Below are 12,716 nucleotides of genomic sequence, written 5' to 3' on the forward strand. Positions count from 1 at the left end.
GGAATAAAATGGCAAGACGGACGTCGCCAGATCCCCACAGATGTGATCAACAAGATAACAGCAATGTCTCCACCAACTAATGAGAAAGAAACACAAGCTTTCTTGGGTGTTGTGGGGTTCAGGAGAATGCACATCCAAATTACAGTTTGATTGTAAGCCCTCCCTATCATGTGACCCGGAAGAAGAATGGGGCCCTGAGCAACAACAAGCCTTTGAGCAAATTAAACAAGAGATAGTTCATGCAGTAGCCCTTGGACCAGTCCCAACTGGCCAGATGTAACAAATGTACTCTACACCACAGCCAGGGAGAATGGTCCTACCTGGAGCCTCTGGCAGAAAGCTCCAGGGGAGACTCGAGGTCGACCCCTCGGTTTTTGGAGCCAGGGATACAGAGGATCTGAGGCCAGCTATACCCCAACTGAAAAAGAGATCCTGGCAGCCTATGAAGGGGTTCCAGCTGCTTCGGAGGGGATTGGCACTGAAGCACAGCTCCTCCTGGCACCCTGGTTGCCCGTGCTGGTCTGGATGTTCAAAGGCAGGGTCTCCTCTACACATCATGCAACTGATGCTACACGGAGTAAGTGGGCTGCACTAATTACACAACGAGCTCGAATAGGAAATCCCAGTCGTCCAGGCATTCTAGAAGTCATCATGGACTGACCAGACAGCAAAGATTTTGGAATGTCACCAGAGGAGGAGGTGATGCGTGCTGAAGAGGCCCCACCATATAATAAACTGTCAGAAAGTGAAAAGCAGTGTGCCCTGTTTACCGATGGGTCCTGTTGTATTGTGGGAAAGCATCAGACACGGAAGGCAGCTGTATGGAGTCCCCAGTGACAAGTTGCAGAAACTGTTGAAGGAGAGGGTGAATCAAGTCAGTTTGCCGAAATGAAAGCCATCCAGCTGGCCCTGGACATTGCTGAATGAGAAAAGTGGCCAGTACTTTATCTCTATACTGACTCATGGATGGTGGCAAATGCCCTGTGAGGATGGCTGCAGCAACGGAAGCAGAGCAACTGGCAATGCAGAGGTAAGCCCATCTGGGCTGCTGCACTGTGGCAAGATAGCACTGCCCGGGTGCAGAACCTGGTGGTGAAGGTTATGCCACATAGATGCTCAAGAGTCAGGCCACTGAGGAATACCAGAACAACCAACAAGTGGATAAAGCTGCTGAGATTGAAGTGGCTCAGATGGACTTAGATTGGCAACATAATTATTTTTGGCCCGGTGGGCCCATGACACTTTAGGCCATCAGGGCAGAGATGTAACATACAGATGGGCTCCTGATCAAGGGGTGGACTTAACAATGGACACTATATTGCCCAGGTTATTCATGAGTGTGAAACGTGCTGCAATTAAACAAGCTAAATGGTTAAAGCCTCTCTGGTATGGAGGACGATGGCTGAAGTACAAATATGGGGAGGCCTGGCAGATTGATTATATCACACTCCCACCAACCAGCCAAGGCAAGCGCCATGTGCTTACCACGGTGGAAGCAACCACCGGATGGCTGGAAACATACGCTGTGTCCCACACCACTGCCTGGAACACTATCCTGGGCCTTGAGAAACAGATTTTGTGGCGACACGGCACCCCAGAGAGAACTGAGTCAGACAATGGGACTCATTTCCGAACAACCTTATAGACACTTGGACCAAGGAGCATGGCATTGAGTGGGTATATCACATCCCCTACCATGCACCAGCCTCTGGGAAAATCAAATGGTACAATGGGCTGTTAAAAACTACACTGAGAGCAATGGGTGGGGGAACTTTCAAACATTGGGATACATGTTTACTAAAGGCCACCTAGTTGGTCAACACCAGAGGGCCCAGCCCAGTCAGAACTTTTACATACTGTAGAGGGGGATAAAGTTCCTGTGGTGCACATAAAGAATTTGCTGGGGAAGACAGTATGGGTTATTTGTTCTTCAGGTAAAGGCAAACCCACTCGTAGGATTGCTTTTGCTCATGGACCTGGATATACTTGGTGGGTGATGCAGGAAGATGGGGAAGTCCAATGGGGAAGTACCTCAAGGGGATATGTTTTTAGGGGAAAACAGCCAATGAACTCAATTATATGCTACGTAGCACTTTTATAGCCCACAAACTAGATGTCTTCAGGTCACTAGTGACTGGCCCTGACTTCCCTCTGATCATCATCCCAGGAAAGAATGAACTTCGATGAAACCAGACAAGCTCAGCAGCGACCAAACGAGTTCCGCAGTCTCATTAGCAGGCAACAATCCAACACTGAACAGCATCTCTCCCACTCTGAAAGTCTGTTACAAGAAATGGAGCCTGACATCATAGACCAGATAAACTCAGCAGCTTTATAGGGATTGGTCCATGGACCAAGTAATGACATCTCTCTCTTTGTGTGTGGGTGGATGCGTATATACACACACACACACACACACACATATATATATCTGAGACGAGCGATGGTATATATTGAAAACTGTGGGATCTGAGCATGATGTGAATGGTATGGAATAAGGGCTGGATACTGTCCTGGGTTCAGCAGTAGCAGTCATTTTTCTCCTTCTTAGTAGCTGGTGCAGTGCTGTGGTTTTGACTTTCAGCCTGAGAACAACGCTGATAACACCAATGTTTTTAGTTGCTGCTCAGTAGTGTTTACTATGACCAAGGACTTTCTGAGTCTCCTGCTCTGCCAGGGAGGAGGGGAAGCCGGGAGGAAGCAGAGACAGGACACCTGACCCAAACCAACCAAAGAGGTATTCCATACCACAGCACATCATGCCCACTATATAAACTGAGGGCAGTTACCTGGAAGGGCTAAACAGCTGCTCAGGTTTGGCCGAGTATCGGTTAGCAGGTGGTGAGCGATTGTATTCTCTTCCCTTGTCATTCCCCTTATCATTATTATTATTGGTGGTAGCAGTAGTGGTTTGTGTTATACCTTAGTTACTGGACTGCCCTTATCTCAACCCATGGAAGTTACATTCTTTCCATTCTCCTCCCCATTCCTTCAGGAGCAGGGGGAGGAAGGGCAGGGAGTGAGCGAGTAGCTGCGTGGTTCTGAGTTACAGGCTGGGCTTAAACCAAGACAAATATATATGGCAGCAGTTACTGACACATTGTAAATGAAGTCACCTGGACAGGTAGCCTAAGTGACACTTGACAAGTCCTCAGGCTACAAAAGGAGGTACTGAGTATGTTTAGGTTGGAGTTAGGAGGTCGACTGCTTTGTCATTTTTTAGTACCTGGTACAGGCTCAGCCACAAAACACCAGTGACAGCACACATTTTAGCACAAGTTGCCTGCCAAGTTATGTTTAGCTCCACTTCCAGCAGTGAAGGAGGAAGGCATACACCAGAGCTAAAGGACATATGCAGCTCAGACCAAAGCAGAGCAGAAGGATATGTTCACAGTCAGAAAATAAAAAAACAAAGGGATTTGAGACTGATCATTAAAAGTTACATTAGCAAGTTTAGCTGCTTGTCTCAAGGCTGTAGCAACAAACAAATAATGCTTCACGAATTATTCTCTTAGAGAACCTCACTGCAAAGATTCTCTGTATTTCACATGACATAGAAAAAAAATCATGAGTTGCTTCCCTGGTGAGTTAAATTATTAGACAACAGACAGAAACTAGTGGAGACAAATGCAGATACTAGGACCTGACACGAAAAATAAGCAGCTTGTTCAGAAGACTGTATGGCAGAACGGATGCTGGGTAGCCAAAACCAAATGGCAGTCAGAGAGAGGGATGATCATTCTGCAAGTAATTTTGCTGCTGGGATCACACTTCTTCACCTGTCAAACTGTCTGAATGAACACAGGAACTAGATTTCACTGGGAAACTTATCCATTCTTAGCACACTGGCAGAGGACAGTCATTAATTAACAGTACTGGAAGCACTGGCATCCCATATGCAATGCTTCGCCTGCACCAGACTCACTCTGCTTTCAGAGAAATTAACTGCTGTGTCAACTTGAATGATCTAAGGACTTCAATGAGATAATAAAGGGGATCATGGAGTACAGAAGGTAAGGGAATATATGCTTTGCTAAGCTTTTCTCTCTTCCTGGTAGGTAAAACCAATTAATTCTAAGGAGGCTTACTTGATCCCCAGCAGGCTGCTGATCTCCGAGATGTGATGCCTGAAGAGAATCAAACAGAGACGTGGAATACACATAGGAGAACATAATCAGAACATGGCAACAGTTCCTCTCTTTCACTCAACTTGGAAACAGAAGCGGTGTCTTTGTCGGAGGGGAGGTGACCAATACCGACAAGAACATTCTACACAGAAGGATCATCTGAGCACTCTTTTCTTGGCTAAAACCATACTTAAACAGGTAACAGCCATAAACTACTTACTTGCCTGCTCCCCCACCATATGAGATACCAGCTGAGTTCATGCCAGCCAGAACGAAGTAGCCCCGAACAGCGGGTGACTCTCCCATGATACACCGCATATCTGGTGTGAAGGACTCTGGGCAGTTCACAAGCTGCATGATCTGCAGAGCCTCCAAATCTGGCATCCTGCGCAGAAGGGCACCCAGAAGCGGCTCTAGAGACAAACAAAAAAGACAAAAAGTCACAGCCTTTGGTCTTGACACATCAGCTACTTCACCTTTGAACTGGACAGCACCACAGTTCTTAATCAGTATCTGAACAGATGGAAACTGCTTCCATGTTTCAATACAGTCACAGGACAAACCATTAACCTGCTGGAATTAACTACTTGAAACAGATCCCTCAGCAGTCCAGACCAAGGGGCCAGCATTGTTCTCAACACTGCAAGAGTGTGTTCAGTTTTGCTAGGGAAAACAGTAAGAACAGACATCAACTGGATTATCTAGCAAGAAATAAGAACATGCAAATCTAGATGATGCTGGTCCCATGCACTCTGCTTCCACTTACTATCAGCTCAGAGGATTTCCTCAAAACCTGGTATCTTTTACATTTTTAGTAATTCCTAACTCAATCTCTCTTCTAAGTACTTCACCCATCTTTCCCAAAGTCATGAAAACACCCTACAGGCACTGCCACAGACTTCCACATGTTTAGGATTTGTTGTATGATTTGTTGTATGAGGAATCACCATCTTTTGTTTTGAAATTCATGCTCAATTAACTTTTTTTGATGCCTCCCAGTTAGCATAACAGAAGAGACAGTAGGCAGAAGATTTCCCTCCATCAAGTCCATCCCATTCAAGATTTCTCAGATATCCATCTATTTCCCTTCTGTCATCTCTTTTCCCCAGGCCCCTCAGACATTCCTTGCTTGGAAGCTCTTCCAAGCTTTGCTCAGCCTCTTGCGGCCTCTCACCAGGCCTTCTCTGGTCACACAATGCCCTCTGGAGAAAGGCAGCCTAGAACAACAACTGGTGTCTGGCAAACAAAGGACTGAGTGTTGTATGATTGTGTTTTCTGCTTCTTTTTTAATAATTCCTAACTTGTCTTTTGCTTTAAGTGCTACTGAGCTGATGTCTTCACAGAACTAATACAACCTCAAGGTCAGTTCAAAGCCCATCATTTTGTATGGTCCCCACACCAACCTCCTGGACTTGCGTCATTTCACATTTATCCTCATTGAATTTCCTTGCCACTTCATTGCCCAGTCACGCTGGAAAGGTCCTTTGGTAATTCTCCACAGTCTGACATTTGGGAGTGTTAATAAAGGGATAAGCTATCCGGTTTTGTTTTTCTTCTCGCCACAACTTACCTTTGCGTAGTGCTCAAGGTAAAAGCCCTCAAGATTCAGCATTAATACTGCTCCTCGCTTTACATAAGCAGTAATCAGATTTCACATTATCTAAGAAATTACAAACAAAACCAATCTTTCTCACCTGCACTTTGTCTTCTTTCATGCATTAGAATTCCAGAGTGAGAGCTCTAGCTACAGACATTTTTTCTTATTGCTATAAAGATGGATTAGTTAGATTTATTCTTGTATCCAGCCCAACATTTAAGCAACTCTACAGGCTATTTTAAAATCAAATGGTGTTTCAATGAAAGAGATCAATGCAGTAGCACAAGAGCTCAAGCCACAGCAACTGCATCCCTAGAAAAGGATCAAGTATTAGCTGAGTAAGCTGTCACTCTACTCAACTGTTCAGTATGTTTGAACTGATAAAAGGGCAATGCTAGAACATAGCATGCAGTTGCTTCCGAAACTTGGGCAATCTGTGGGTGCCAGCAAGCAGTGCCTTTTCAGTACCTCGGAAAACAAAGATGAAGTAGGGGCAGAGCTCGAGCAACTCATTAATGAAGCCAGTATCATCAAGAAGATCTGTAGCCCTACAAGATCTAAACCCCTTTAGCATATGCCAGCACAAAACTGCACCCACCTTGGCCCCACCCCCTGGATGAATACAGCATCTCACAGAAATGAAAGTAAAATTAATCAATTTAACCTGGGGAGTAGCTGGAAGAACATAATACCACTGCAGAAAGAAATCAGTGATAATCCATCCATGCCTAGAATCACATACACAGGCATGTGTATTCACAAGGGAAAACTGAATCCCTGAAAAAAAAAGCAAATTTGAAGATGAGAGGGCACACACAAACTTACCATGCATAAGAGAGGGAAAAAACACCGACTCATAGACCATGCTATATTTTTTCCTACAGAAAGAGCATCTGTGTAAAAGTACACACAAAATATAAGAACAGAATTAAATAAAATGGGAAGAGAAAGACAGAATGTAATAAACCACCGCTGTCAATGGTGGGATGAAGTCTGGGAAGGAATAGTACCAAGTTCTGCTCACAAAGCAACTGTCACTGATGGAAATGCACTTGGCAGCCAGCACTGATGAGAGCTGCAGAAATAAAATACCACAGCTACATGGCAGGTCAACAGTGCTGATGTCCAGTGTCACAAGAGGAGCAGCATGTGGCCCTGACAGTCAAAAATCATATTAAATGGAAGAGTGCTGGAGAGTTTATGTAGCACCTTGCTGCACTATAGGAAATTAGTATGTGCTGAGGGTTAGTGGATGTTTTTAAACACTAGACATATATCAAGGTAGTTCTTAGTAAAGGAATTTTGAGCAAATTACTGACAAATGAAGAGATAAATGAATCTGAGAGAACATTCATCTTTCCCACACCTTTCAGGTGAAGGCAGACACACACTGGCTGGTCAGTAACAGCCTGCATTGTTGCCAACCCTGCCTCCTGCTGAAGCCAGGTGTTTCACTGCTGTGGGAATCTTTCTTCCCTAACATACCAAAATGATCCCAGTCTTCTTGGAGGTTCTGAATCTCCAGCTGGTTCCGTCCTTCCGTGAAGAGAGGTTTGGGGTTTTTTTCAAAGCCTCCCGAGAGGATGCCACCTTGCCAGTTGCGTATGTAGATCCTGCCATCTGGGTCTACAACCGCTGCAGAGGAAAGAAAAGAGGTAGGAAAGGAACTGAGAGAAGGGATAGCTGTCTCGGGCTGTTGTTCCATGCCACGAGACCCCATCTGGGATCTGGGCCAACCTACCTCCTGACATGACAAAGGACAACCTCAGTCCCCCAGCCCCACAATGTCACACCATTCTGGTTCTCACGTGACACTTTGGTGGGCCAGTATAGATTACTAAACCAGCATTAACTCCCACCACAACCATGCATGCTAACTTTTCGGCAGCAGAGTAAACTGAACTGAACCTGAAAAGCATCCAAGCTAAAAGAACAGTGTTACCATGAGTAGGAGAACACAAGAGGGAGTCAGATCCCTTGTGGCACTGATAAGCTATGATACACTGGCTTAGTTACACTGGTACTGCACCCAAGACCAGACCTTCCACCAAGAGATGTCCTGCCCTCCTCCTCTTCCAGTTAATTTTAGGAACAGTTAATTTTAATGGGGATGCACCACTCATCCAGTTTACTGCAGGTCACCAGCACAAAGAAAGTGGGCAGCACTGGGGTGAGGACATAGAGTCAAGTCTGGATTGCTTCCTCCAGTGGTAGTCAACTTGAAGCATTTATGATATACCACCTGACATGTTCCATAGCATTTTTTTCCCTGTACAGAAAAGGGGTGTGTGTGTGTGTATACACACTATATATACATATATATGTCTGTATGTATGTGCTAGTAAGTTTTTTTTTTTATTAGTCAAGTAAAAGTGAAGCACTTGGGGACTCTGGTTAGAAACGTGAATTCTCTGGAGAATATATACATTAATCACTAGAAGCAGAAACTCTTGCTAACAACTGAGAGTAAATAAGCAAAGCTTTCTCCTTCCCAACCACAGTTTTTAAACACAGGTGCTCTTTTTTAAGAGACCGAAAAGCCAGAACATGGGGGAGGAGCAACAACCTCAAGTGTCTGGTTGCCCCTACAGTTCATAGACATGTGAATGCCATTGTAAAGCCTTAGTTCCAGTTGAAGGAAAGGAATAGATGTGCCCTTTGGGGACAGCAGCCTGCAAGGAAAACACAATGCCAAGGCTAGCACCCTCCCCAGCCCACAAATGCAACAATTCAAGTCTCAGACACACCTACTAGTGAAGCTAGAGCCATGACCATTCTCTTGCTAAGTTGACAAACTGTGAAAATCAACTTCTGCGGCAAAAGCTTTCCCAAGAATAAGGGATGACATTCTTTCTACCACTGAAAGAGGACAGCTAGAGCAATTCAGCTAGAATGCACTTCATAATCCCAGATGAGCTGAGAACCAACAGCCATCAGTTGGCCTTTTTGTCATAACCTAGATGTCCCCTTGGAAAGGCAGGTATAATTCATGGAGAAAAGTGAGGTATTGCTGAAGAAGCCTTACTTGGCAAGTTGCTTGCGAGAGGCTCATTCAAAGGATGCGTCAGGATGTAGAAGTGTTCGCAGGCATGGAGCGGGATATTGACTGCTTCCTCTGCAGCATGGCCCAACTCATAGGCCCACTGAAATAAAAACAAGTGCAGGTTAGAACACAAAAGAAAAAACCTAACTTCAATTAAAAAGGCAGGACAAAAGCACAGGTCACCTCTGTGAGTTTGCTTTCATATAAGACTAAGTAAGATTTGGTTCAGTCCTCTAAACCATAAACAGATACAAATTTTTTTTCTCTTAGAATTTGAATTATTTAGGATAAAGGTTGTTTTTCTGTTCCTCACACAAGATCTAGAAAAGTGGGGCCCTGATTCAAGACTAAGTAGTATCAACTTACAATACAAAAGCAAAACAAGATCTGTACACCAAAGCCAATGCTAAGGTCAGCCTCTAGAAGCAGAATAATCTGGATTTAGGTGCTTGTACTGATAGAACCCAATACCATCAAGACAGCTAGCTGCTAGTTGAGAAACAGCAACTGTAGTAATTTCACAGTGGAAAAGACAGGACATTAAGGAAAAAGAAAACAAAAGGAATTTTGGGGGCAGGAGGGAGAGGGAAGGGTAGAGGTTTAACTCTCTCACTAATAGCCACAGCAAAATTCTTCCCAGAAGAAGGACAGACCGCCCAGGAGAGAGACCATTGGCAGAGTTGTACAAAAGTTGCAGAGTGCTCCTTAGCAAGCTAACATCCAGCCTTTGGTAACAAGCAGAGAGCAAGCACTGCTCTCCTCCTTCATACCCCTGCTGGTCTGAGAAGCTGAATAACATGACTGTGATCTACTCCAGTAAACCAAGCCAAACACAAAACATAAAAAGGGGAAAACAAACACAAACAAAAAACCAACTGAGGGAAGTGCATGTGTCCTTAAGCAAACACAAAAAGAAAGACAGATTTCAGTAACTCAACCTGGCCAGCACAGTTGACAAAGTACTGGCATTTGATCTGTCCTCTGTCGGTCTCGATGGCAGTCACACGACCCTTCTGGACTGTGACATGACTGACGCTTGTCCTTTCATGGATCTGGACACCTGAAGTGGACATCAGAATGTCAGTAAACCACAAGCCTTCTTTATATGTGTCCAGCTGCTAATGTGAAACCATTAAACCCAATCTAAATGCTTGTTTTCTCTTTAGGGCATAATTTTTATTGTTGACTCAGTAATTCTTGAGTGAAACCCTGTTATTGGTAAAATATCAGGCATCCAAATTGTACACAATTTAAAGGCTGAGATGATGAACAGTTACAGTGCTTTTTCACCTGTGATAAACACACCCAAGTATCCACAAGACGGAAAAAAATAAGAGTCTCAGCTATGGATTTCTTTCCATTACAATTCCTTCATGCAACAAAGTCTGTAGTTTCAGACGGCAAGACTCATTATTTTAAACGAGATCAGTTATTATGGAAAAAAAAAAATCAATTAATAGTACGCAAAAAAAGCTCGATCAAAAGAAGCAGAGAGGTATCTTCCCAAGTAGCTTCTTCCAACCTGATGGACTTTCATCCTTAATGACCTTTATCACTGTTATCGTATCTAACCTTTCTCCCATTTTTAGACAACTCCAAATTTGACAAAATATTGCGCAAACAGCATTTATAACCACACTTACAAAGCCATTTCTAAAGCCTATGTACCCAATGAAATATTCCACATGGACTTAGGCACAACCTTTTATTTGCACATAATTATAGAATCATAGAATCAATTAGGTTGGAAAAGACCTTTAAGATCATCAAGTCCAACCATTCCCCCAGCACTGCCAAGGCCACCACTAAGCCATGTCACTGAGGGCTTGTCTACATGGTTTGTGGACACTCTTTTGATATGTAATTTTGAGTCAGGTCCTACAAAGGACCTGACTTTTATTTTTATGATAAAAGAGTGTGTGCTTATTTAGAGAAATATACAACCACTAAGGACAACAAACTGGTGCTTGATTTATCACACCAGATCTGTAAAGATTCAGTATGTTTAAAAAAAAAAAAAAAAAGAAAAAAGCTTGTTTTCTGAGGAAAAATACGATTTCAAAGTATCTGAACCTGACAGAAATAACTGAGTTTTGGTCTTCAGTGCTCAGTCAGAATATCAAGAGATGCAAAACATAATTTTCTTTTATGAAAAGAAGGTAACTATCACGCAGGATAGCACTCTATAGATAAAAAAAACCTCGTACCATTCTGTGAGGCAGCCGTTGCCAGAGCCAGACTCACATTGGCAGAAGACACGAGAGCATCTTCCGGCACATACATGGCACCCACAAGGTCATGGATATTGATCAGTGGGTGGAGCTGTGCCACTTTCTTTGGAGTTATAATTTCACAAGGTATCCCCATTACACTGCAACGGGACATAAGAAAAATGCTGCCATTAGTCTTCCAGGAGAGCTGGTGCAAGTTTGAGATCAGTTATACTTCCTGCTTATACGTACTTCAGTGATGAAGCGATGCGTTTCAGAGAGATTAGTCGATCCTGAGTCTGAGCCAGTGAAATAGAGCCTGTCTTCACGTACCCTATAACAACGACCAAAGTCAAGTCAGATCTGGACAGGATCTTGAATTCCTTTTCATCCCAGTCCCACTGCTTTAATCTAATGGCAGAGCTATTGCTTCCACTACTCAGGAGCCTGGAAATTCCAGATCCTCAAATAATTTTAAACACTGTACAGCTAATAATTCAAAAGCTGCATTAGTCAACCTCTAAAATAAAAAAAAAAAACCAATTTAACCCTGATTTGGGGTCTCATTCTATTACATTTACTCATGTTTTTAAAAAATCCTAAATTTCACACATGGTACCTATTAAAAGAGAGAGAGGTTACTGGCAAAAATGTGATGTAACTACTCAGAAGAGTAAATTCTTGACAACTGAACACTGACACTTTGTGATCCCACCACCACAGAAGAATCATAGGATGGTCTGGGTTGGAAGGGACCTTAAGGCTCATCCAGTTCCAACCCCCTGCCAGGGGCAGGGACACCTTCCAGCAGACCAGGTTGCTCCAAGCTGTGTCCAACCTGGACAGGGATGGGGCAGCCACAGCTTCTCTGGGCAACCTGACAGATAAATACTAAACTTAATTAGAGGCATAGTTATTAACCTGTGTCAAGTCTGACATATATCAGAAGTCCTTGTCAGCAGAAAATATTCAGTGACCAAGTTCTTCCTATCAGGTACATGCCTGCACGTTTTGGAGGGAAAAGGAGAATTTCCTTATTCTCTAATTCTTCTTCCACACACCTGCTTTCTCCTTATTTTTAGAGTGAGAGGGGAGTAAGATACCCTGCTTTAGTGCTGCCATTAACCACCTTCTCTTTTTGAGAAGTGAACTGGTGCAGAAAATGGACCATTCGCTCCTGCCACTGCAATATACTTTTCAGCATCCTTGTGAAAACGCACCTACACTTGCCAAGTTACATGCAACATAAGAACCAACAGTGTTTGCGGGATGTCTGCCTTCCACCCGTCCAACACCCTTCTTCCCACTCTTCTGATTAATGACATCCCTTCACATCTGATTCAGTCCAAATGTATTGGTTTTGAACAGAAACCAACCAACCTTTAAGACCCTTTAAAACTACATTTGTATTTCAGCATCAATACCTTGATTCTATTTCCCAAAGATCACTCAAGAATTGCACTTTCAGTACCTGTCTGTACTCCTGTCTCTTGTTCCAGCTGCTGGTAGAGCTTGTTTGAATAGTCTGCCATCTTCAGCTCAATCGATGCGTGTCTGGCTGTGCTCACAATGCCAGCACAAAAGCGAGTGGTACCAGCAGCTAACCTGCAGGAGAAGTTGCACAGAAGTCCTCAGCTGGCTGGCAGGCAGAGAGCTGAGACCCTCTTCACCCTGCTGCTCCAGCAGCTCTGCTGACAGCACAGACCAGACAGCAAGCTTGTCCCCAAACACATCAGATC

General features: G+C 43.9%; 1 protein-coding gene across 5 annotated transcripts in view; it reads right to left on the reverse strand.

The window, feature by feature from the left end:
* Positions 1-12,716, reverse strand: part of PDPR (pyruvate dehydrogenase phosphatase regulatory subunit) — a 36,114-nt gene that overhangs the window by 19,429 nt on the left and 3,969 nt on the right. For all 5 annotated transcript variants that reach the window (XR_013958839.1, XM_080638795.1, XM_080638796.1 and 2 more), the window contains exons 3-9: positions 12,449-12,582; positions 11,230-11,311; positions 10,975-11,138; positions 9,706-9,827; positions 8,750-8,867; positions 7,210-7,359; positions 4,348-4,540 (exon numbers count right to left, since the gene is read on the reverse strand). Coding sequence is in view for 4 of the 5 variants with exons in the window: in XM_080638795.1 (XP_080494921.1) it covers positions 4,348-4,540; positions 7,210-7,359; positions 8,750-8,867; positions 9,706-9,827; positions 10,975-11,138; positions 11,230-11,311; positions 12,449-12,582 (963 nt within the window). In the remaining variant the exon portion in view is untranslated. The remainder of the gene's footprint in view (positions 1-4,347; positions 4,541-7,209; positions 7,360-8,749; positions 8,868-9,705; positions 9,828-10,974; positions 11,139-11,229; positions 11,312-12,448; positions 12,583-12,716) is intronic.

The sequence above is a fragment of the Psittacula echo genome (assembly GCF_963264785.1).
Source record: "Psittacula echo genome assembly, chromosome: Z".
Classification (NCBI taxonomy): Eukaryota; Metazoa; Chordata; class Aves; order Psittaciformes; family Psittacidae; genus Psittacula; species Psittacula echo.